Source organism: Leishmania mexicana, chromosome 33, assembly GCF_000234665.1.
Source record: "Leishmania mexicana MHOM/GT/2001/U1103 complete genome, chromosome 33".
NCBI classification, from domain to species: domain Eukaryota; phylum Euglenozoa; class Kinetoplastea; order Trypanosomatida; family Trypanosomatidae; genus Leishmania; species Leishmania mexicana.
In genome coordinates this window covers 595,645-618,416 of record NC_018337.1, presented here as the reverse complement: position 1 = coordinate 618,416, position 22,772 = coordinate 595,645, and the positions used below count along the sequence as shown (strand labels likewise).

General features: G+C 59.1%; 3 protein-coding genes across 3 annotated transcripts; all 3 read left to right on the top strand.

Annotated features, from left to right (window-relative positions):
- Positions 1–153: 153 nt before the first annotated feature.
- Positions 154–636, top strand: LMXM_33_1410 (d-isomer specific 2-hydroxyacid dehydrogenase-like protein; the record flags this gene model as incomplete). The annotated part of the gene is made up of 1 exon (XM_003878683.1): positions 154–636. The coding sequence occupies one exon, from the start codon at positions 154–156 to the stop codon at positions 634–636; it is 483 nt and encodes a 160-aa protein (XP_003878732.1).
- A 1,733-nt stretch (positions 637–2,369) lies between these two features.
- On the top strand, positions 2,370–3,257 carry LMXM_33_1400 (d-isomer specific 2-hydroxyacid dehydrogenase-like protein; the record flags this gene model as incomplete). Its single annotated transcript, XM_003878682.1, has 1 exon — positions 2,370–3,257. The coding sequence occupies one exon, from the start codon at positions 2,370–2,372 to the stop codon at positions 3,255–3,257; it is 888 nt and encodes a 295-aa protein (XP_003878731.1).
- Positions 3,258–5,753: 2,496 nt separating this feature from the next.
- LMXM_33_1390 (conserved hypothetical protein) lies at positions 5,754–20,141 on the top strand (the record flags this gene model as incomplete). Its single annotated transcript, XM_003878681.1, has 1 exon — positions 5,754–20,141. One exon carries the CDS (start codon positions 5,754–5,756, stop codon positions 20,139–20,141), a length of 14,388 nt encoding a protein of 4,795 aa, XP_003878730.1.
- Between the last annotated feature and the right edge of the window lie 2,631 nt (positions 20,142–22,772).

Genomic DNA, 22,772 nt, shown 5'->3' with positions numbered 1-22,772 from the left:
GTACTTCATCGTCTTCCATGGCGCTTGGTTACCTCGAAGAATGAGAGGAAGTGGGACCCCTTCAGCAGCATTGAACTCAGCGGGCAGAAGGTCGTGATCATCGGCTACGGCGACATCGGTGAAGCCTGCGGCGCGAAGGCGGTGGCGCTGGGCATGCAGGTGACCGGCATCCGTCGCAGCGGCGACAAGAAGACGGACAAGTTTGGCGTGATGGTGCGCGGCAATGACGCGCTGGACGAGTCGATCCGCGAGGCCGACTTTGTCGTTTCTGTGCTGCCCGGCACGGAGCACACGAGGCACTTCTTCGGCAAGGCGCTCTTTGCAAAGATGAAGCCGAGCGCCGTCTTCATCAACATTGGCCGCGGCATGTCGGTGTGCGAAGCTGACATCATCGAGGCTCTCAAGAGGGGCACTATTCGCGCTGCTGCTCTCGATGTGTTTGAGGTGGAGCCGCTTCCGAAGGACTCTCCTCTGTGGGAATTACCTGACAGCAAGCTGCTGTTGACAGCACACTCCGCAAACTTGACGGGGGATGTCGTGAAGCGCACCATGAAAGTTTTCACGGATATCTTCGACGAGCTCAGCGCCCATGGCACTGTTTCTGCCCACACAGTGTGCATGGATAAGGGCTACTAGGCGCGTCATCGTGTGTTGCGGTGCTTGGGTTCCTGTGCACATGCTAGTCGCGTGCCGCGCGGCATGAGCCCTGGTGCTTGCGATGTACGCTCTCTTTATTTATTGCCTGTTGACATAATTCCAACACCATATCATCTCCCTTTCAGTGATCTGCGCTTACCGAGACCGAATGTGGTGTCGGAGCGTGTGCACCAGCTGAGTGACAATTGACTGTGACAAGCAAGCCTTACCTCATCTCTTTATTTCATTTTCGCGTCTGTGTGGGCGTGTGGCTGTCCAGCGAGAGAACAGGAGCGCCGCGCTTTATGATTTGGGCACCGCTCTGTTCTGTTTGCTTCATTCTCTCCATAAGGCGCTCGGCGCCGAACACACCAACGCAAATCTACATCATCGCCTCCAGTATCGAGATCGGCGCCATACGTTTCTTGAGCGGCAATGCAGGCTCGTATACTGGGCTGTGCGGCGATATACTCTGTGGAAATTGATACGATGCTAAGTGGAGTACGACGGTCCCCTCTGGCACTCACACCACCTCGGGACTGTCGGTGAGGTGAAGTTCAACTGAGCTCACCGCTCGCCTCGCCTCATTTTAATTACTTTGTTACGTAAAACACAATCGGGAACAATTTATTTTATTGGGTTTTGCAGCCCCTGCTGTACCATCAATGACGCCACGACAGCGTCGTGACAAGAGGCACCTCTCCAGCGCCTGCAATAGTGCGACGTCTTTGTGCAGAATCGACTCGCGCATCCCCATTTTTCTTTTCTGAGCCGCGCTGATCGCTAGAGACGCTGCGTCACTCCCCGCCACGCTTGGCGCCACGGGACACCTCCAGTCTCGCGAAGTCGACGGACGCCGCCACTCCGCCTTTCCCATGCGACTGCAGAAGCGATGAAGTGCATCATTGGTGAACTTCGCGGCCAAGACAATGAATGATTCGTTCAGCTCTTCCGCACCCACATCCCGCCGCTTCCGCTGCGCATGTCCTCACAATTGTCTGGCGGCGATGTGGGGTCGTGTATGTGTGTGCGCGCGGGTAACTGGTTGGACATCTTCGATCAAATGCAGCTGGTGGCAGTGGCCGACGTATGGAATCCCGTGCCAGCATGCCCGCCCTTGTGAAACCAAGCTCAGGGTGCTAATGAGTTGGAGGACGAGGTTCCCCGACTATCAGAGAGGCCAGCGATTGTATCTGCCCGAAAGCCCTGTTGTGCTTGAGCACGAACTACCAAGTTGCCTTGGCGCGTGCACGGTAACGACACGCACTCGCGGCGATTCCTCATCTTCCTCGTATGCGTGCCTTCGCCTCTGCAGATTGGAGCAGTCTCCCTCTATCGCCGGCTCTCTCCGCTCCTTCTGCTTGGCCTTTACGCCCCCCCCCCTATCTCCGGTGGCGCTCTCGTTCGTACCCCGTCGCATTTCCGCCGCGCTTAGCCTGCCACACGGTTTCCCTTTCCGCTTTTCTTTTTTATTTCCTTCGCTGTTGTTGCTTGGCCCTCTCTACCCGCTAGCGACACCACCTCCAGCACCCCGTGTGGCGTTGAGTTCACACACGCCAGCGTCAGTCGATTCCGTCATCCGCTCATATGCACGTCAAACCCCAATACACGGTTGACATATATCTTTTTAAGCTTGTGTAACAGCACGCTTTGTTCTCTGCTATCGCCTCACGCGGTCGCGCTCTGTAGCGCAGTGGAACCCCTGCCCATTCTGTGCTTCCGTTGTCGGCAGCATGGCCCCTACCATTTGCGTCTGCGTCGGTGGCGACCACTGCGCTGTGGTGTGTGATGTTCTGAAGAAGCTCGAGGGCAGGATCTCGGCCATCGTGTGCGGCACCGATGTCAGCTGCTTCGCTTCTGTGAAGGCAGACAACGATGGCATCTTCATGATTGTTTCGGAGAGCTGCGCCCACGCCGTCATCAAGGATCTTTGCGACGACTACGACAAGGAGGAGCGCCGTGTGAAGCTCATCTACAGTCTCACTGCCGGCGTCGACGCGTACAAGCTCTCGGAGCTGAAGCAGGAGCTCTCCGGCATCCTGTTCTGCAACTCGCAGGGCTGCTGCTCCAACATTCTTGCAGAGTACGTCGTATTCAGCATGTTGTACTTCAATCGCCTTCCATGGCGCTTGGTTACCTCGAAGAATGAGAGGAAGTGGGACCCCTTCAGCAGCATTGAACTCAGCGGGCAGAAGGTCGTGATCATCGGCTACGGCGACATCGGTGAAGCCTGCGGCGCGAAGGCGGTGGCGCTGGGCATGCAGGTGACCGGCATCCGTCGCAGCGGCGACAAGAAGACGGACAAGTTTGGCGTGATGGTGCGCGGCAATGACGCGCTGGACGAGTCGATCCGCGAGGCCGACTTTGTCGTTTCTGTGCTGCCCGGCACGGAGCACACGAGGCACTTCTTCGGCAAGGCGCTCTTTGCAAAGATGAAGCCGAGCGCCGTCTTCATCAACATTGGCCGCGGCATGTCGGTGTGCGAAGCTGACATCATCGAGGCTCTCAAGAGGGGCACTATTCGTGCTGCTGCTCTCGATGTGTTTGAAGTGGAGCCGCTTCCAGAAGTATTACCCTTTTCTGTTGTCGATGATGACAGGCCGTCGGTGACCTCGCTGTAGGGAAGCATGGACTCAAATGCCTGTGTGGCACGCAGAGATTCTTCTGCTGTGGCGCCGAGGGCTTTTTGAGGGCTCTAAAGGTAGCCGCAGAGTAGCCGGATGGCAAATACGTTTAGGGAGCACAACCCTTCTTATCGCACCACTCTGGGTCAATGGGGGATGATGGAAAGAGGTTGAAGGTTTTCGTTCCTTCGCTGTGTAGGCTCCCTCTTGCCTGTTCAGCTGGTCCCTCCTTCTGCTACGCTCTCGTTGATCACCCCCTCTCCCGACTTCTCCCCATACCTCTGCTGATGCTGAACCCACCCTCTTCTGCTGTATTTTGTCAAAGGCTCTCTCGACGTCCTCTATGAGGGGTGGATTCACTTGTAGTGGCAGCGAGCTCGGCGTGGAGGATGCACAGAAGACGGATTCGTGGGTCAGAGCAGAGTTGGGGAGTTGGGGCGCATTGGGTGGAGAAATGCAACACAAGTCACAGTGCATTCCCCATATTGAGTGGCGGATCAAGCCCTCGTGTGCAGTGGATCCCCCACCCACCCATCCACCCACCCCATGAGCACGCGTTAGGTCTCAGTCATGAGACCTTTCTGTGCTGGGCACGATTGTCTGTCTGTGTGTCTGTGTGTGTGTCATTTTTTTCTGTTTTGGCTCTGTTTCTTGTTTTGTGCTTGCATGCGCTGCTGTATGATCTTTCCCTCGCGCCCTCCCTCTCTCTTCTGTGTTATTTTATACGAATGGGGTATGCTTTCTTAGGATGGAATGAGAAGAATCGTCCCGCCTCTGGCATTGTCGTCCTTATTTCCTTGTGTAAAGATACATGCACGCATGTATCTATATACATATATGTGTATGCGTGTTTATATGTATGTATGCAGATGTATGTATATATGTATCGCTTTCTTTTTTCTTATTTTTTCCCTCTCCTTTCGCGTGCGAGGTATGCTTCATGCCTCTTTCCTGATTGATCGCTCCCTCGGCTATGCAGCGCAAAGTGTACATCCTTTATGCTGCGCCGTGGAACGTCTGTCCCCCTCTCCCTCCCCCTTCTTCTTCACTTTAAATCATCCCATAGTTGCGGGCACTCGACACGCACGCATAACGAATGATGGAGATTGCGGTATGAGTGCATTGGTGTACAGGTCTGCTTGTAGGCTCTTTGTTTGTCGGTGTGGGTGGCTTCTCGAAAGGGACAGAGATACTCGGACACAAACATTTCACGACGGACTACCATGCGGGCATACCATCATCAAAGTGACAAGAGGTGTCGACCGTGGATACGCAACTATCAAAATCGTGTTTTCCAGGGTATGTCTCCGTGATTCGCATGTTGTTCCTCTTCGCCATCTGGCGGACCCGCTGGTGTGTGAAACCAAATGAGCAATGAGAAGGTATTTGATTGTTTGGTGAAGCACGTGCTTTCTCCTTTACCATCAGCTTGCCGACATGGAAAACGGATAACAATGCGCAGCAAGAAGAAGCGAGACACATCCGCTTTTCCTTTTCGGATCGGATAGCAGCGGAAAGGGGTGTGGTGACTGTTGGCGCGTTGTGCAACGTCGCAAAGACCGGCAGGAAGAACCCATAAAGAAACACAAGGATTGGAGAAGTGCAGCGAAATCGTCCACCTCCAGCACGTAGACGAGGTGTGGCTCTCCTTTCTTGTTCGCTCTCCCCTCCCCCTCCCTGCCAAGCCAGTGAATAGTTTCTCCAATCCGTTTTCACCACTGTCCTCTCTGCTGGCGCTCTCCTGCAGGCCTGACTTCAGTGAACCTCCCATCCCGTGCGATGACCCCCTCCCAACCGGCCCCTTCGCATCTCTCCTTGTACCGCACTACACATAGTTTTAGTTTCTTTCTCTGTCGTGGCAAATTCATCGGCGCCCCTTTTTTTTGTGCGTCTTTGAAGCGTTGGTGCGCCTCTGAGCCGCTTGTTTTTTTTCTTTGTCTCTCGATCTCTTCCGTTGCCATGCCGTGTCCTCGGGTCTGCTCTTTCACGCAAGCGTGATTGCGGACGCACACCAACGCACCCGCGAGGCTGCGCAAGGCACGATCTTTGTGCTGGGTTGTATGTCCTTCTTTACTCGGCTCATCCCCTTCTCTCAGGATGCACGTCCTTGGGAAGCAGGTGGTCGCTACTACATGCCAGTTGCCAAGCCCCTCCCCCGACACCACCACCATCACCACCTTTTCACCTGATTGTCGGCCTTGCTGTCACACCTGTGCTTACATCCATCGCACCCTGCTTGCTTCTTCTCTGGAGGTGTCGTTTCTCCCTCCTGCTGGACCAGTGAGTGAGCTGGCGACCGGTCGCTGTGCGCAGTGACGATCTGATGTGTGCCAGCTGCCTCTCTGTACTCTCTCACTCTGTCTCCCTGCATCTTCCCGTCCTTCAAGAGTCGCACTGATTCGTGACATCGGCCCCTCATGGGTCCTTTGTCCCTCTCACATCCTTCACCCTGTCCACATACACAGCCCTCATCTGAGCAGCGGTGTGTGCGTCATGTTTAACAAGCTCGTCGCCGATCTGCTCACCTCCTACCTGGGGGAATACTTTGAAAACATCGATCGCGAACACGTCAAGGTGTCGGTGTGGAATGGCCTCGTGCATATGCGGAACTTGAAAGTACGGCAAGACGCACTGCGCTTCCTGGACGTGCCCGTGTGTGTGCTTGTGGGCACCATCGAGGAGCTGACCATTGTCATTCCGTGGACGCACCTGCGATCCGAATCGGTGGTGGTGCAGATTCGAAAGGCTCAGCTTATTCTCGCGGACAAAGAAACCGCCAGCTATAGCATCGATCAAGATGGCCGAGAGGCCCGTGCACGCAAGTTTCGAGAGCTGGCCGCGACGGATGAAGTGCTTCTGATGGCTTTCCGAGAAGGCCTGTCGCAGGCAAGCAGCTCTGCACCGGCTCCCACCTTGGTGCCACCGCTGACAGCAGCCGCGGCTGATTGCAGTGACAGCAACTTTACCGCGCGCCTGAAGGCCAGCATTCTGAACAATATTCGCATTGACGTCGAAAAGGTGTGGGTGCACTACACATCCTGCGTCGCCGGTGCAGCCCCCGCTGGTGATGAGGCGCCCTCAGGCGGGGTCGTCGGCGAAGCGTCAACGCGGGAGCCACCACAGGGGCATCCGCAGCACTCGACGCGTTCTCCACCCTCGCCAAGCGCGCCCGTGGACGTTTCCGGGCAGCTATCCACCCAGCAGGCGTCGCTCTCCTTTCAAATCCAAGAGATCAAAACGTGCGGGTGCAACGAGCGCTTTGAGCCGGCCTTCGTCGCCCCAGGGGAGCGTATGGCGCGTCAGCTCATCTCCCTTCGCGGCCTCGCAGCCTCGCTGTGGACAAGCACGAGCAGTGACAGAGAAGTCTCTTTACTGAGGCCGTTCGATGTGGCGGTGGAGCTTGCCTACCAGCCCGTCTACATCGACGTTTCCACCCCACAGTACATGGTCGCCGTGCGCGTGGATGACGCGTGCTCGTGCACCATCACAAGCGAGAGGTGCACAACGTGCTATGGCCTCGTGCAGTACTTGGTGCAAGTGCGACAACGGCAGGCGCTCCGTCGGTTACGCCCTATCGGGGAGCGTCCGAGAGCCAACCCGCATGCGTGGTGGCGGTACACTCTGGACGCCGTACGACAGCAGGTTCAGAACAACAGGACAGCGGCACTGGCGTCCGCTCACAAGCTAACGCCTTTTTCCTGGGTCGCCTACACCTCGATGAAGCGGAAGCGTGATCGATACATGCGACTGTACCTGCGGCAGCAACGTATTTCACTCAGGGCAACGGGATGGCTGGAGCCCCTGACGGTGGACGAGCACGTAGAAATGGTCGCGCTAGAGGACGAGCTGTCGATCGACGTGCTGAAGCTCGGGAAGCGGCTCGCCATGAGTCGAGTCGGCGTCGAGCGCGTCGAGTATGAAAAGCTGCTTCGTGAGAAGAGGGCAGGGGCCGGCGCGGGTGAGACAGACACCCAAAGCCCTGTGCGCCCCAGCGCGCCGCCCGCTCAGCTGGTCGCTCCAGTTGCGAAAAGCAGGTGGTTCTCATTCTGGCGCTCGGAGTCGCAGCCGACAGCTTCGACAAGCGTTAGCGCCAGTGGTGCCGCTGATGACGGCCTGAGTGAGGAGGCCCGTGCCGAGCTGCGGGAACTTGTACAACTCATGACTGCTGAGCAATGGACAGACGCGCAGCGAGCAGTTATTGCACAAGAGCTCGGCATGTCCCCTGAGGAGGCAAAGGCTCTTTCCCGGTCCGACACATCGCTGCCTGTGTCGACTCCCGATCCAGCAGCCGTGGACCTCTCAAAGAAGCCGATCCGTCATCGCAGCGTTCCCAGCTTTGTCGTCTTCCTCCACGCCAAGGAGCTCAGGGTGGAACTGCAGAGCAGAGCGTTGAGTGCACCGAGCACGCCATCGCTCATTAGGGGTAAAGTCGCAACCTCCACCACGCCACCCGACACCCTTGCCCAAGTGGCACTGCACACCCTCCAGGCAGGTGTTGAGTGGGGAGGAGTCAGCGCTGCCGGTGGGTCGACTCTGCAGGCTGCATACTACTGGGGAGCCATGGAGCGCTTCTACATCACAGCCGCCTCTCTCGCGCCGCCGGAGACCCGGCAGTCCACGCATGCCTCGACAGAGGAGGTGATTCTCGCCATACGCCGCACAGGCGGACATCAGGATGGCTCACAGAGCGATTCGTCGTGTCCTCTTCGAAGCACTAGCGGCACTGGAGGCCCGCACAAATCGCCTGCGAATATGGCCGAGCGAGAGGCATCGGTGCACCAATCACGGTTGCGCGCCTTCTCTCCTCTCGATTCCTGCTGGTCTATCATGCCGGACGAGTGTCGCCGTCACGCCGCCGTGCAGGTGGAGTGGACAGTGCGATCTGCTCAGCAGCTGACGTCTCGGACATCGGCGCTCCATCGCGTGCGCGTTGGGCTGGCACTCGTGCATGTGGTCATTGATGTTGTGCCGCTGCGTCACTTGAGCGACTTTTTATTTACGGTGATGTGGCCCGAAACGGCGCTGTCGCACTCGGCCACTAGTGGCAGTGTGGGCGACGCCAAAGTCTCTACATCACCCCCCATAGATCCCAACGGTGATGGCGACTTCACAGCGCTGACAATGCCTGTGTCGCCGAGCATGACGTACGCCGAGCAGCGCTGTGCGACGGATGAGGACGCGCGGCTCACTGTTCTGCGGTGCAGAGTGGAGCAACAGCGTTCCATTGACTGGTCGGTAGCAGTGGATGCCGTGCACATCTCCCTCTCCGAGGTACCGCAGGTGCAGGGCTGCGAGCTCGCCTTGACGCAATTGTGCCTGCGCAATGATGCGGCGCACCGCCTACAGCTGCAGGGGCGCTTGCGCAGGGAGGCAAGCGAGGGTAATTCTAACGCAAGCACCTCCCCGATGACGACGGCGACCACCGCTTCATCACCCCTAGGCTCACTTGACACGGATTGGATCGACTGCACTCACGTTCGAATGGCCGCCGCGCGTCTCTCCGTGTTCTTCCCACGAAACGACCCTTCGGCTGGCGAGCCTCTCTCCATTGAGAGGGGCGTGCTGCTGCCTGACACGGCCATCGCAGCGGTGGTCGAGCGGAGTCTTTTGGGGGGATGCTACCCCAATCTGCCTCAGTGGCACCTTCGAATATCCTCCAGCGATGCCGTCAGCCTGACATGGTCGCGCACCAGCCTGTCGGTCCTCACGACCGCCTGCACCATGCTGACAGACTTGGCAGCATCGGTCGAGTCTAACATTCAGGAGCGCGGTGCTGGACAAATAGGCGCAGCGCAAAGTCCAGAGGGCGAAGCCGTTTACACGTTTCGCGTGCGTGTCCTTCCGCACACGACAGGGAAGAGGTTCTGGCACCCTGCACACGGGCAGCAAGGCGCTGCCGGCGACGTCGATGGTGACGCTCCGCCGCGCGCAGCAAACGAACTGGAGTCGTACTACAAGCAGCTGCATCCGTTCTCTGCAGCACGGCAGCACTCCAAGGTGGTGGCCGCTCTCTCTCTTCCTCAGCGAGTCAGCGTGCGGCTTGGCGTGTGTGTCGTCTACCACGCGCAACGCTCAACGTTCCCGGCGCAGTATTACACGCTGCAGGACGGCTGCACACACGTGCTCCTCGACGACGCGAGAAGTTCTGGGGTCACAGCCGCTACGAGTATCACCGCAGGCCCTTGTGTGCACCTTTACGTCTCACAGGGCGGTAGGAATCACGAGGAGGCGCTGGCAAGCGGCTACAGCGATGCAAAGCGGCTCTTGCTTGACAAACTGAAGGTGCCGCCAGCGCTCCTCGACAACGCGTTCTGGCTGAAGCGGGCCGTCAACGCGTGGATGGAGAAAGGGAACGCGGTAGAGGGCAACAATGACGCCCCTTCACAGCAGCATGTCCGAAAGGCTCTGAGTCGCGTCCTTGCAGGCGCGCAGGCGGTTCCCTGTCGCTACGTCGCCTTCCAGTGCGCCAGCGACGCCGAGGCACGCGCCTTCGCGGCGGCGCTGCGCCGCTGCTGTGTGGCTGCAGCTACACCGCCGTTGCTGCTTCGGCCCTCCGTGCAGGCGCGCTTCAACACCGCTGTGTCAGCACCAGAGCTGCGCAAGCAGCCCCTCTATAGCGTGGCGGTATCTTTTCCCTCGCTGCGCATGACGTGTGAAGGAAGCGAGCCTGCTGTGTGCTGGAATGCCTTGGCGACGAACAGCGACGCTGCCGATGCCTGTCTACCCCCTCGCCGCGACGCAGTCTTATCTTTCACGCCGTTTTTCCTTCGCCAAGACTGCCACCGTGATAAAGAGAGCTACGAACTCAGTGTTGCAGATAGCGTGGCGTTGTGCGCCTGCTTCGGTGGCAATGCAGCGCACGACAATGATCTGAAACTTTTCGATGTGAGTGTGCCATTGAGCTCGTCTTCGATCGACATCAGCGGCAGCAGTCGGGCTGCAGGAGACTCCAGCGCGTTTTTCATGCGTTTTGTGAACAACAGGCGCCCGTCGCCGCTGCCGTCCTCGAGGCAGTGCACCATGCGTGTCGGACCATCCGCGCGGATGTGTCTGCGGGCCGGCCCAACTCTGTTGGAGTGCGGTGAGGCGTTCTGGGACACGATGGGGCTGCTCACGAACCGGCTGTTTGGCGCCGAAGTCATTGCAGGTTATCCGTGGTGGCTGTCGCATGATAATGACGAGGACATGCCGAAGGAAGAAGTAAGCGATGACGCGGACGTGAGCTCGAGAATCGCTACGGAGGTCGAGGCGGGGTGGTGTGGAGCCAGCGAGTACGGTGGCAATGCGTTGTGTCATCATGTCGACGTGACCGTTCCTGCGCTCCAGGTAAACGTGGACCTCGAAGGCGCTGCTGAAGAGTCTATTGTGTCTAGGGACATTCCTGTGCTTCGATTTCGGGCACTGGGCGCAGTCCTGGAGTGGCGCATGACAGAAGCATGCAATCACGTGCGGATGACCGCCGAGAGCCCACAACTGCAGTGGTGCTGCCCCTCAGCTACCGGGGCTGTGCCGGGCAAAGCGAACTGGGTCACACTCATGCAACCGGACGGTGCCTCAACGCCTAGTGAGTCACGCGTTGACAGTGCGAAACTGTCGGTAGACTGGAAGTGGCACAGACTGCCGCCAATGTTCTCCTCCTCCGATTGGCTGTGCGCAAGGGACGGCGGTGGCGAGGGCGTCGAGGGTGCCGGTGTCATGGGCATCCGTGATCAACAAGAACTCAAGGTGGAACTGCGTCGTCTGCGGCTGCTCTTTGCGTACCCATTGCTCATGCATCTCCTTGGATCCGTTCGAGAGGGTCTTGTGGAGCGTGCCTCGGCGGTAGTGGTGCGGGAACCGTGCTGGTTCTGCGCCGGGACCCTGCTCTGCCCGCCGCTCACGTGGCGGGCTCCTGAAAAGGCCACGGCGGCTGTGTCGTGGACGCATGTGCGTAAGTCTGTGTCCCTGAAATCGGTGGTGCTACAGACGCCGAAGCAGGTGGACTGGTTTGCACAAGCGACCACTTCTGCGCTGCTACCATCGCCGCCGCCCCAACTCCTCCTCGCGGCGGCGCACCTTCTCTTTACCGACCGCGTGCAAGTTTCCGCCTTGCCTTCCACCTCCGACCAGTCACCGGTGGCAACGGCGGTAGACATCGTATTGGACCTCCACTTCTCCGACATGGTCATCTCTCATGCTCAGCCGAGCTCGGGAGCACCATTTCAGTGGCGCTTTCCCAGTTGGCACGTCAGCATCGCCCATCCTGTGTTCGATGCGCGATGTTTGTGGGCAACCGGTGTGCCGCAGCGCAAGTCCTTTGTGGTGGTGCTACCGTCACTGACGGAGTCGTGCGAGATGCGTTGCTCGAGCGCCGATCTCGCGCACGTGATGGACGTCGTCCATGCCAACTTTTTCCAGCCCACCGCGTTCGGCAAGGAGATGGAGTCAGATGCGGTGGATGCGTCGTCACCTGCCTCGCTGCTCAAGGCTGTCGCGGAGGAGAGCATGTGGGCACTGAGCGTGAAGGGAGAGGCGACGCTCTGTATCAGCACGTCAAGTTCCAATTCCAGACACAGTGATAGTCAGTCCATGCAATGCCTGCTGCGGCTTAACGGCGCTGCCGCTTCTGCAGTGCGCTCTGCGAGCGGAGAGCTGAGTTTCTCTTTCGCGGCGCAGCAGGTGTGGCTCGGCTGCGGTGCGCCGAGTATCGCGACATCGGACTTGTCAGAAAGTGATGGACTATGTATTCTGAAGGTGGCACCGTTGCACAGCGCCGCCGCCACGCCAGCGGCGTCCCTCATGGTGCAGTTTAGTTGGCGTTGGCTGGTAAACCACAAGCTGGACTCGACAAGCGCCACTGACACCGCGGCCCCTCCAGAGAAAGTTCTCTTCCTCTCTGTGGACTCGTTTGGTGAGGTAACAGCCACTGTCAATGGCGAGGCAGCCGTAGTTCTCCAAACAATTGTCGTTGACGATCGGCACCTGCGGGAGAGCCTCCTCCGCTATATGGGACAGGCACCGCTATCAGCGTCAAGAGCCAGGACACCGACACCCTCTCACGAGTCCAGTGGTGGTAGCGCCATTGACGGGCGGGCAAACCAAGTGGGGCACATTCGCCTTCAACATCTCGAGTGCCGTATTCCATGCTCTGCCACGCCCGCATGCTCCCCCAGCTCCGCAGCACCCACGCCTAGCACGCCGGTTCTTGTGCTGAGCTGTGCGGTATCGAGGGTGCAAGTCGAGCTGTGCAAGGATCTGAATGCGTCGTCTGCGATGGTGCGGGTTGCCCGACTTGTTCGCTGCGTGCTCGAAGACACCAGGAGTGGCGGCTCTGTCGCGACGGTCATCCCGCTCGCGCTGGAACAACCGACTGAGTGGCAGGCGCCGGTGGCGGCGTCCCCTCGACCTCGTTGCCCTGCATCACCGCACGCACGCGTAGCGTCAGGCTTGTCGATGGAGCCACCAAAGTCGAAAGACGTCAGCCTGCTCGATGAGCTGTTCGGCGAGCTGCCGGCGGCAAAACAAGACAGCGCACTGCCATCAAAGGCGACATCACCGGAAAGTGATGTCTTCTACGTGGCGCTGGAGGATGCTCCCATGCAGTGCAAGGTCATCCTCGATCTACAGCCGCTGTGGCTTTTCCCACCTTCGATGATGCATGCGGCATCGATGCTGGATGGCGTGTGTACGCAGTTGAAGTCGTGTGCACCAGTGCTACTCCGCGGTAGCACAGCGTCTGCTTCACCTCATTCTGTCACCACGACGACGACGTCGGAGTTACATCGTAGCTATGCACTGCAGCTGCGGAGTGGGAGTATTGCTTTGTTTGTAGGTGAAACGGAAGTGGCGGTGTCCGCCCCGCCAGGCTGCCCCTCCGTATCCCTTGAGGCGGCGATTCGGCAAGCTATGGACGAACAGGAGATGCTGGCGGTCGTCACGGAGCCAGCAACGGTGGCCTGGAACTCAGCGATCCAGGAGATGAAGTGTCTTGACGGTGCTCAAACGGTACTGCATCTTCAGAGCATCTCCATCTGTGCCATCCAGGGGATGCAGAACCGCACAGTGCTCCTGGAGCGGTTTGGCATCCGTGTTCAGCGTCGGCTGATGCAGAGTGGAGAGTCCTTTGAGTCCTCCGCTGCTGCCGCCACAGGCGGCATCGAGGAGTGGCGCCTAGACATGGATGCGCTGCAGCTGACGCTGACGCAGCTCCACTACACAGCACTACTCCGTGTGGCGCTTCAGCAAACATCTTTCCTGGCAGCCATTATGAAGTACTTCTCCTCGGCGTCGCAGTCCATAGCAGCTGCACCCACCGCACCCGATCCGTCCGCGACGGCCACGCCGCAGAAACTGCCAGAGTATCGCATCAAGCAAATGAACGCACCAGCCAAGGCAACGTGTTTCCTCTTTCACCTTTCTTCGCTGCGTCTGCGCGTGCACGCCGACAACGGCGGTAATGGCTCCGTCCCTCCAACGGCAGTGTACTTTGAGCTAAACGAGTTCGATGCAGCCTACTACGCCGGTCAACACAACTGGTCCGGCATAGCGGACGCCGGTGATGACCTGAACGAGCGAGGGGTATCGCTGCGGCTGGTTGTGACGCTGGCCAGCTGTCTCCTCGGCACCGAAAACGTGATTCCCACCCTTGCTCTCACGGCGGTTTCGTGCCAGGCTGCCACACAAGCAGCCCGAAAGTCTTGCTCGCTACGTGTCGCACAGGAGGAACAGACCAAGGCTTACAGAGGCGCGCTGCAGGCCGGACAGGTCACCGTGACGGTCGAGGCCGTGCCGATGATTGCGTGGGTAGACCTCCTCTACACCCCGTACCTGCAGGTAGCCGTGCCAGGCTACCAGTCGGCAAAGGAGCGCGTGGTGGAGCAAGACTTGTGGCTCAGCGAGGATTTGGTTCTGTCGGAGCGGGCGCCGCTGCGGGTGACCAACAAGCTCTACAGTCTCGTGTACCTCTATGGTAACGGTCACACGATTCACATGAACGCCTCGCGGCACGGGCAGCTCATTTTTCTCGAGGAAGGCGTGACACTGCGCATCATGAACGCCACCGTGTGCATGACCGCCTTGTCGATCGAGGCGTACGTCGCAGCCGGCAACGGCTCGTATGTTGTCATCGATCCTGAGACCTGCAGCGCAGTGCTGCCACCGTCCGCGCTGGAGAAGGACGCCGCCGGTGTTGCCCGGGCGGCGGTTCCTCAGATGGATCACCAGCGGCGCACCGCAGCCGAGGAGTCCACCAAGGCTGTTGGGGAACCGGCGTCTCCACGGTGGCAGCGGTTCATCGGCGAAGTGCAAGTCGAGCTGCGCATTCCGGAGCCGCGCTCGGTCGCCGGCGCAGCGTCCATGCTGTACGCCAGCACAGATCACGCCGCAACCACATGGGCTCAGCGCACCCTCGTTCTATACACTCACATGAACCTGTGCCTCGTGAACTCTAGATCCGCTGCAACCGATGAGGATGAACTGACGGGGGCGTTTGACCTGGCGCATGCGGGCGTTCGAAGTGAGTATTGTACGCAGCACGGCGGCACCGCTGTCGACACGGCTGACCTCGTATCGGACTGGGCCATGAAAGTCCTGATGACGGAAGAAAAAAGACGTCGTACTGGCCAGCCCGCTGGGTTGCCGGTGCGTCTTGACACGATCCACGTCAGCGCCAGCACAGGTGTTGAGGTGCGGGTGCGCTACAGCGACGCCGTGTTCGCGGCACGGGCGGTGCGTCATGCGCAGGCGGCCGCATCGCGCTGGCAAGATGCGGTGCGCCGGGATGTGTGGTCTGGCTTGTCCTCGCTGCATCACGACTGGGACGCAGTCGGGGCCGACAGCGAGGCGAGCGTAGGGTCGCTTGTGCGGGCACGGCACTCCCGCAGCGGTGGCGAGGTGAGGAATGCTTTTGCAGGCTTCGCCAGTGCGGACACCACCGTGGTCACCGTACTGCTGAAAATCCCATACGTGAGCGTGTTCATTATCGACGACAGCCAAGACAAAGACGCCCCTCTTTTTTGCCTCTACGCCAATGAAATCTACACCCCTCAATGCGCCCTCGAGTCTCTGCATACACGCGCTGAGCTGTGCTTCGTGCTTCAGCTGGAGTACTATGAGCTGCCCCGGTCACAGTGGGCGCCGGTGCTTGAACCGGTAGAGGTGAAGGTGTCCTTCAGCTCGCGCAAGAACGCCTCTTTCATGGACCTGTACGACCGGAAAGGGTATGCGCGACTCTCAACGCGCATGAGCAGCGTTAAGCTGTGCTTCTCCTCAGAGATGCTGCGCAACGTGCGGCAGCTGCTGATGCTGCGGGACATGTTCGAGTCCGCTGGAGTTGATGCGCTCGCCACGCGCGGCACGTCAGACGGCGGCGTCGCAAGCGCATCCGTCTTCCACGCATTCAAGATTGTGCAGACCATCGGGCTTGATATCGTGGTTCAGCTGCCGGAATATGTGGAGAATCCGCAGGGCGTGCTGCAACGAGCAAGCGACCGCCACGACGACGATGCCGCTTCCACGCATGCGCGCGTGCTGCAAGTCGGGCAGGAGTGGGAGTTCAACCTTCCACGATATCGTGGCAAGGAGCTTCCGCTAGAGCACCAGAAGATCATCGTGCAGCAGCAGCAGCAGCAGGAACGCCCATCTAGCACACGGACGTCAAAGGCCTGCGGAGCCGTGATTTCACTGGCGTCGGCTGGTGTGCAACGGGTAACTATGGGCACCAGTGGGCCACTGCAGCGCTACATCCTCGCCGACGTATCTGTTCCACTTGAGCGCCAGGGTCAGAAGCAGGTTCTTCTGCACACACTTGTCACCTTCACGAATCGGCTTAGCATGCCGCTGCTACAAGTTGTCCCGAACTCATCGGGAACATACGACGCAGTTGGCGTCGTACCCTCGGCATCCTCTCAGTGCGTTCCTGTGCAGGTGCTGCGCCGCCGCGTGACCTTAGCTCTAGGCAACTTTGCCGAGGTGTCGGCGTCAAGCCCCGCTCTTACCCAGATGCAGCTGAGCGCAGACTCGATTGTGTCACTCGGCGTGTCGTACGACAGCCTCCCTTGCCTGGCAGGAACTGTGCTTCTGTGCGTGTGCAGCTCCTTGCAGGGCAGCAGGAGCAATGCTAGCCGCGGCAGTGGCGCAGGCGGAGTCGCGCGCATCGCAGTCGGCAAGAGCTTTGTAGTTTTGTCCGGACAGCCTGGCAAGACGTACTTCCTCCTCCGTATACAAGCGGCAGCGAGACAGCCGGCGGATGCGCTACGTCACCCGTCCCTCGCTCCGTTGCGCTCCGTTGTCGTCACAGCAGAGGCTGTGGTGACCCTTCGCAACGCGGTTGGGGTTCCCCTCACGGTGACGCTGCTAACGCGTCGTATTCAGCCGGGGAGCCGAATGTCTTTGCTCGACACATCCCCCGATACGGCGGTCTACACAAGCGTGTGCTCCGTCGTTATCGGCGTGGACGGAAGCTACGGAGTGACCGAAATTGACCCACTGGATGACGTGTGCCTTGGTGTGTCGCTGCAGCAGCCCAACGGCGTCACACTTGCACAGTGGTCCACCGCGCCAGCTGGCGCCATACCAGCGGCACAGCACCCACCGGCGTGCGTCTGCACACCTCTTGACAAGACGCGTCGTGACACAAAACTCGTTCTGGTAGACCCGGTCACCAACGCAACCCTCGTGCTTGCCATCAAGTACGGACAACGCGAAGTTACCTTGTACTGCCCCCACTGGATCTTCAACGAGACCGATGTGCCGCTGCAACTGGCCGATACGACGAAGCCGCATCAGGATGACACGGAGCGGTGCATCACCCCCGTAGCAGGGCTGTCGGGGCGTACGGTGCGCACAGCGACGGTGTCGCCGTGGGAATCCAACGTGCGCGGTGGCGGCACCCAGCCTGCTGCCGTGCGCGCAGAGCCGTTCCTGTACCACAGTCTACGAGCGGAGTCGTGCCACAACGACAAAAGCCACGCCGGAAGCAACGGTCTTTTCTTACGCCTCCTGGAGCCCGCCGAGGCGCGGACTATCGGTGGTGTTGCTCAGGCGGTGTGGTCGGACTGGTCGTCGCAGCCGCTGCTGGTCCACGAGGCGGCAGAGGTGCAGGTGATTGTTTGCGCCAGCCGCCATAAGCACGGGGCTGTGTGGATTCTTTCGTGCCGCGTCGAAATGGGCCATCAGGCCTCTGTACCTGCCTATAGCGACACCCGTGTCGTGTCCATCCGTCCGCGCTGGGTGCTGGTGAACAAGTCGCCGTACGCGCTGCGGTTTTCCCAGCACATCAGCAGAGGTGGGTATCACCCGCCAGCACCGACAGCGCAAACGGCACCCTTCACCAAGACGGTGGTCAGCACCCTCGTGGCACCAGCCATGGCAGATGGCAGGGTGGAACCGCTTTTCTCCTTCGCGATGTGCGACGACAAGGCGCACAACATCGAAGAGTGCCTCTGGTCCCCGCCGTTTGCAATCCACACGGTGGAGGAGAAGTATGTGAACCTGGTTTATCGGGCCCGTAGCTCACTGGCCGAGTACTGGCCGCAAACCTCCACCAGGACAGGGCAGCAGACTGCGCAAGGTGTCGTTGAGCACCTGCCGCCGCTTCGCCCGGAGGACATCCTTGAAGTGGGCGGGGAGCTGTTCGTGAGACGGGAGGAGGCGAAGGTGTTCAGCGTCAGGACATACGAGCACAAGGGATGCATGATGTGCGTGCAGGTGGAAGAAGCCGTGCAGCCGCCGCTGGTGCTGGAGAACCGCACCTCCTTCACGGTGTGCTTCCGGCAGCGCGGGGCGCGTCGCGTCTCGACAGTGTTCCCGCGGCGCCGCAAGGCCTGGACGTGGGACGCGTCGCCGGCAGCCGGGCGTCTGCCGGCTGAAGTAGAGCTCTGGGTTCTTACCGACGGTGTCGATGGGTCAGCGAACAGCGCACAAAAGGCAACGCCGGCAGCTGAAGCGTCGTGCGTGCTTAACTTTGACCCGCAGCAGATTGGCTCCCGGTCCAGCAAGGGTGACGCGTTCCAGTGCGAACTCGATGTGGAGGACAGCGCCACTGGTGCGTCATCGCTGCTTTTTGTTCGCGTACGGGGCGTTCACGGCATCAGCTACGCCGTGAGTATCACGATGGAGCCAACCATTGATGTCTACCGCACACTGCCCTTCCCGCAGCTATCGCTTGCGCTGCACCTCGCCAGCATGTACGTCCTGTGCCGCGCCACTGACAAGCGCGAAGGGCAGCTGCAGGACATGTTGCTCTTGGCCATCCAACCAGTTGATTTCTCCTTTGCACAGGGTGCGCGTGTCTCCAATGGCGCGAGTCCACCGGCGGCGACAGGGTCCTATGAGGACGCGAACGAGGGTGATGTGCAGCAGATTCGCCTGCGCTTCCGCAGCTTCCAGGTGGATGATGAACGGCCGTCCGCGAAGCAGCGCGTCGTCGCGCAGCTCGTCGCTGACCGGGAGAGTGGGTTTCAGATTGAACGCAAGCTGCTTCGTATCACGCCTATTCTCTACTGCTCCGTCGTGGCTGCGTGGTTGACACCCGTGGAGCTGCACATCGAAGACGGCTTTATCAGAGCCATGATGGGCTATGTCGAGGAGGTGGAGTCCGGTTGGGAGACCCTACGGCCATCGACGTCGTCCAAGCGCATTAGCTCTTCCAGCGCTGCTCACGGGTGTCAAGCGCTGCTCCTTCCATGGCAGGTGCACCTCGAGCGGGAGCTAACGGCCGCGAAGCAGCATTTCGCAGAAGCGGATGAGGACAGCGGCCAGACCTCGCGGCATCGGCGAAGGCCCCGTGCACCGCTCTGGAGCCGGGTCGTTGCAATCGAACGACTCCTCGTTGACCCGCTACTCGTCTCCCTCTCGCTTTATCGCTCACCTGGCGCGGCAGACGACCCGCTTTGGAAGTTGGCGGGTGCAGCCAGCCTGCTCATCGGTTCGACACAGGACTCACGGCTGCAGTGGGACGCCGTTCAGCGGCGCAACGTGTGCGACACCATTTGGCACCTTGCATTCCTCTATCGTGAATCCTACGTGAAGCAGATGAAAGGGCAGTACATGAGCCTGGTGAATATCATGGGGCTCAACATGGTGCGCAGCTTTGTCTCCGATCTGCTGAACCCCTACGGTGACGAGCATACCAACCGCCATGGCGGCGGCAATGGTGGCCGCGGGGCGGTGCGGCGGCAAAAGCAGCGCGTGCCGTGCCGGCGAGCGGCGAATCTTCTGCTCGACCATGGCACCGGCGGAACTCGCTCTTTCTCTGGTGGCGCAGTCACATCCCTGCGGCGGGCCAGTGTAGCGTCGGCCTCTGCCGGCCGCATCTCAGACGATACGCGAGAGATGGAAGAGGCATCCTCTGCGGCAACAGCGTGGCTGCTGCGCGTCCCTGAACGTGTGGTGCAGGTCAGCCCGCAGCGCACGGCTACCGTGGCCGAGGTCGCTCGAAGCTACGCGTGGCACGACTTCATGGCTGTTGCGCAGACGCCAGAGATCAGGGCGTTTGGCGGTTGCGCACTGGCACACGCGCTGGCAGAGATGCGGTGGACTCCACGGTACAGTCTTCAGAGAAGGGAGGGAAGTGGGCGGCGACAAAGTGCATCCGAATGTGTCCGCGTCACTCTTGATACTCGTCCGCGCGGCGCGGCAGGCTGTGCGCTCCCGCAGGTCGACTGTAGTCGCTGCGCTGAGCTTGAGGCGCTTCGGGAAGCGCGAGTGCGCAGTCGAGAGCGAACACCGCTTCCGCATCCCATCCGCGACGGCTTTCTTACCTGGGAGGAGTTCGCTCATCACATAAACTGGTACGAGTTTGTGGACATGTGCAGTGACGAAGAAGTGCGCACATACGCCTCACTCGTCCGCCAAGGCGCCTCCGAGGCGTCCTGCAACGTGTGCATCCTCACAGCTCTCTAGTCACTGAAAAAAAAATGGGAAGAGAGGGAGATGCTTGCGGGTAGGCAGCCTATCCAGTCTTTGGAACTGCACTTGTGTGTGGTGTGTGTATGTGCGGTGAATCGGATAGGAGGCCTCCCCGCCTTCGTCTCCATCTCATTCCACCTGCTTGCTGATGGGGTGTTTTGGCATCACCTTTGGTGGAGATCACTGCATGCGCTTTCTTTGGTATGTCGCACACCAAAAAGGGAAAAGTGGTGCGCAGTGCGTGTCCGCTGTGGCACGATGTTCACTTGGAAAGCGCACTAGAGGCAACAAAACGACGATCGAACCCCCGATACCACGAAATGCTGCATCTCACGGACTACACACACACAAACACAAATACAGGCACTGGAAGTGGGCACAACTACCATCGCAACTAATGCGCTGACGATGATTGAACGCCCTTTCCACCGTCTCTGCTCGCTTCTGTGGTGACAGGGCACCGGATCAGTGGCACGCGGGCCCCCTGTCTCTCCCCCTCTTCGTTGCGCTCCTCAAATCCAATACCTTTCACCTTTCTCCACTCCTTCTCATTACACACATCTACATACATTGCTTTACTTTCTTTGTGGGGGGCGCAGAGGGTCACCCCCCCCCCGTCCCGCCAACCCCATTCTTCCCACGCCCACTGCCCTGCCGCTCCTACTCCAACAGAAAAAAAAAGGAGCGTAGCAGTGCCCGTGCTGTGTATCTGTGCACCCCCACCCCAAAGAGAAGGAGAGATTTTTTTTTTTCCAACACCCAACAGCAAACTGGCGAGACGAGGAACTGCATTGTAGCCACCGGCGCACAGAGAGAGAGAGAGTCACACGAGTGTGTTTGCGGGTAGAGGGGCATTTTCGAGCGCGAACGCATCCCACACGCGCGTCGATCCTTGTTGAAGGCGCCGCCGTATTCGCTCTCACACTTGCTCGCGCGCTCCGTCTCCCTTCACCCACGCGTGACTTGCAGCAGGGTCTCCTTCTTTACTGTTCCACTCCTCTTCTGTCCTCCCCACAACGTGCTCCCCCCCCCTCCCCCCCCCCCTTCTCCCTCTCTCTCTGTCTGTGACGGTCTGTCCACTCGACTCAAGCAGACGGTGATTTCTCAGGGACCGTCGTTGTCGTGTGTGCGGGTCGTGTCTGAGGGTGCTTTATTTGTGTGTGTGTGTGGGCCACGATCTCATTGCTGTTCTTTGTCGTTTGGGGCCTTCGTCTCGGTTCTGGAAGTGATCGGAGTCCCTTCCCAACCACACTCATCAAGCACAGCACGCCCCCCCCCGTTCTTCTTCCTCTTTTTTTTTCCACCGAGGTGGGGACTCGATCTCAGTCCCTCCTTGCCTCACCTCCCATCTTTCACTCTGGTCCGCCTCGCTCCCTTGACCCGCATACAGACCGCAAAGGGGGAAAAACGAAGGCAACAACAACGAATACACGGAGACCAGGAAGTCAACAGGATTGGCGCGCACCCTCTTGAGAGAGGACGTACACACACACACACACACGCACAGGCATTTGGTGGAGTGGACGCTCGACGACGCTCACATGAAACAAAGCCGATACGGACACGAGGCAAAACGAGTCCCACAAGCGTAGATATTTACGTGTAGACGACTTATATATATATGTGTGTGTGTGTATGCGGGCCTCCTATTTGGTTGCATTCCTCTTGTTTGGCTCGTGTACACCCCTCGTCCTTCGTCTTCATTTCGCTTTCTCCTTGCCGTTTGTGCGGCCTCGAATCTCTTCTCGCGCGACGGTGGGCTGAGCACGCCATCCCACTGAAGCCGAAGTGCTTGACGTTGCTCCCAGCCACACACACACACACACACACTTTCTGTCTTTTGATTTTCTGCATCTTTTTCGACGACCTTTCTCCCTCAACCTCCCCCTCCCTCCCCCCTCTGACTCTCTCCTTGTTTTTCCCATTCGTTCATTTTTTGGGGGTGGTCCTTGCACTCTTTTTACGGGTGTGTGTTGGGTGGGTGGGTGTCAACTTCCCTCCCTCCTGTTTAGTCTCGTCTTTATCGCACAGCTACTCCTGAGTTTCCCCGTGACCAAGAGGTATTTTTTGTTTGTCTGTGAGACTCTGGTGAACTGTGTGCGTGCGCTTTAGTGCTCGTGTGCTCTCATCCATCTTTTCCATCCTTCTCCCCCCTCACCCTCTTTGCTTATCAACGTTGTCGCCACCGCTGGCCTCGTCGACGGTGCAGCACAGCCGTCCCTTGTTGAAACTTTCTTATGGTGTGTGCCTGATTGTTTCACACACACACACACCGCCACCACCACCACCACCACTCGCACTCACGACAGCCACCGGATCCCTTTCTTGATGAATCTGGCTTCTGCTTTCGTTTCGTTTCGTCCTGCCTCTGTCTTGTTGTGTCCTATTCTTTTTCCCCCTTAAGACTCTGCTCTTGTGTGTACCTCTCCCCTATTTTTTCGTGCTTCATTGTTTCGGTGGCTGTGCCGGTAAGTCCCACTCATTTCTCTCGTATTGGACTGTCGAGTGACGTTTGACTTCACTCTCCGCACACACAAACTGACACACTCACGCTCTCTTTCTTATTTTCTTGCGTGTTCCTGACATCTTCCCCGCCTCCCCCTCTCCCTCTCTCCTCTTTGTTGT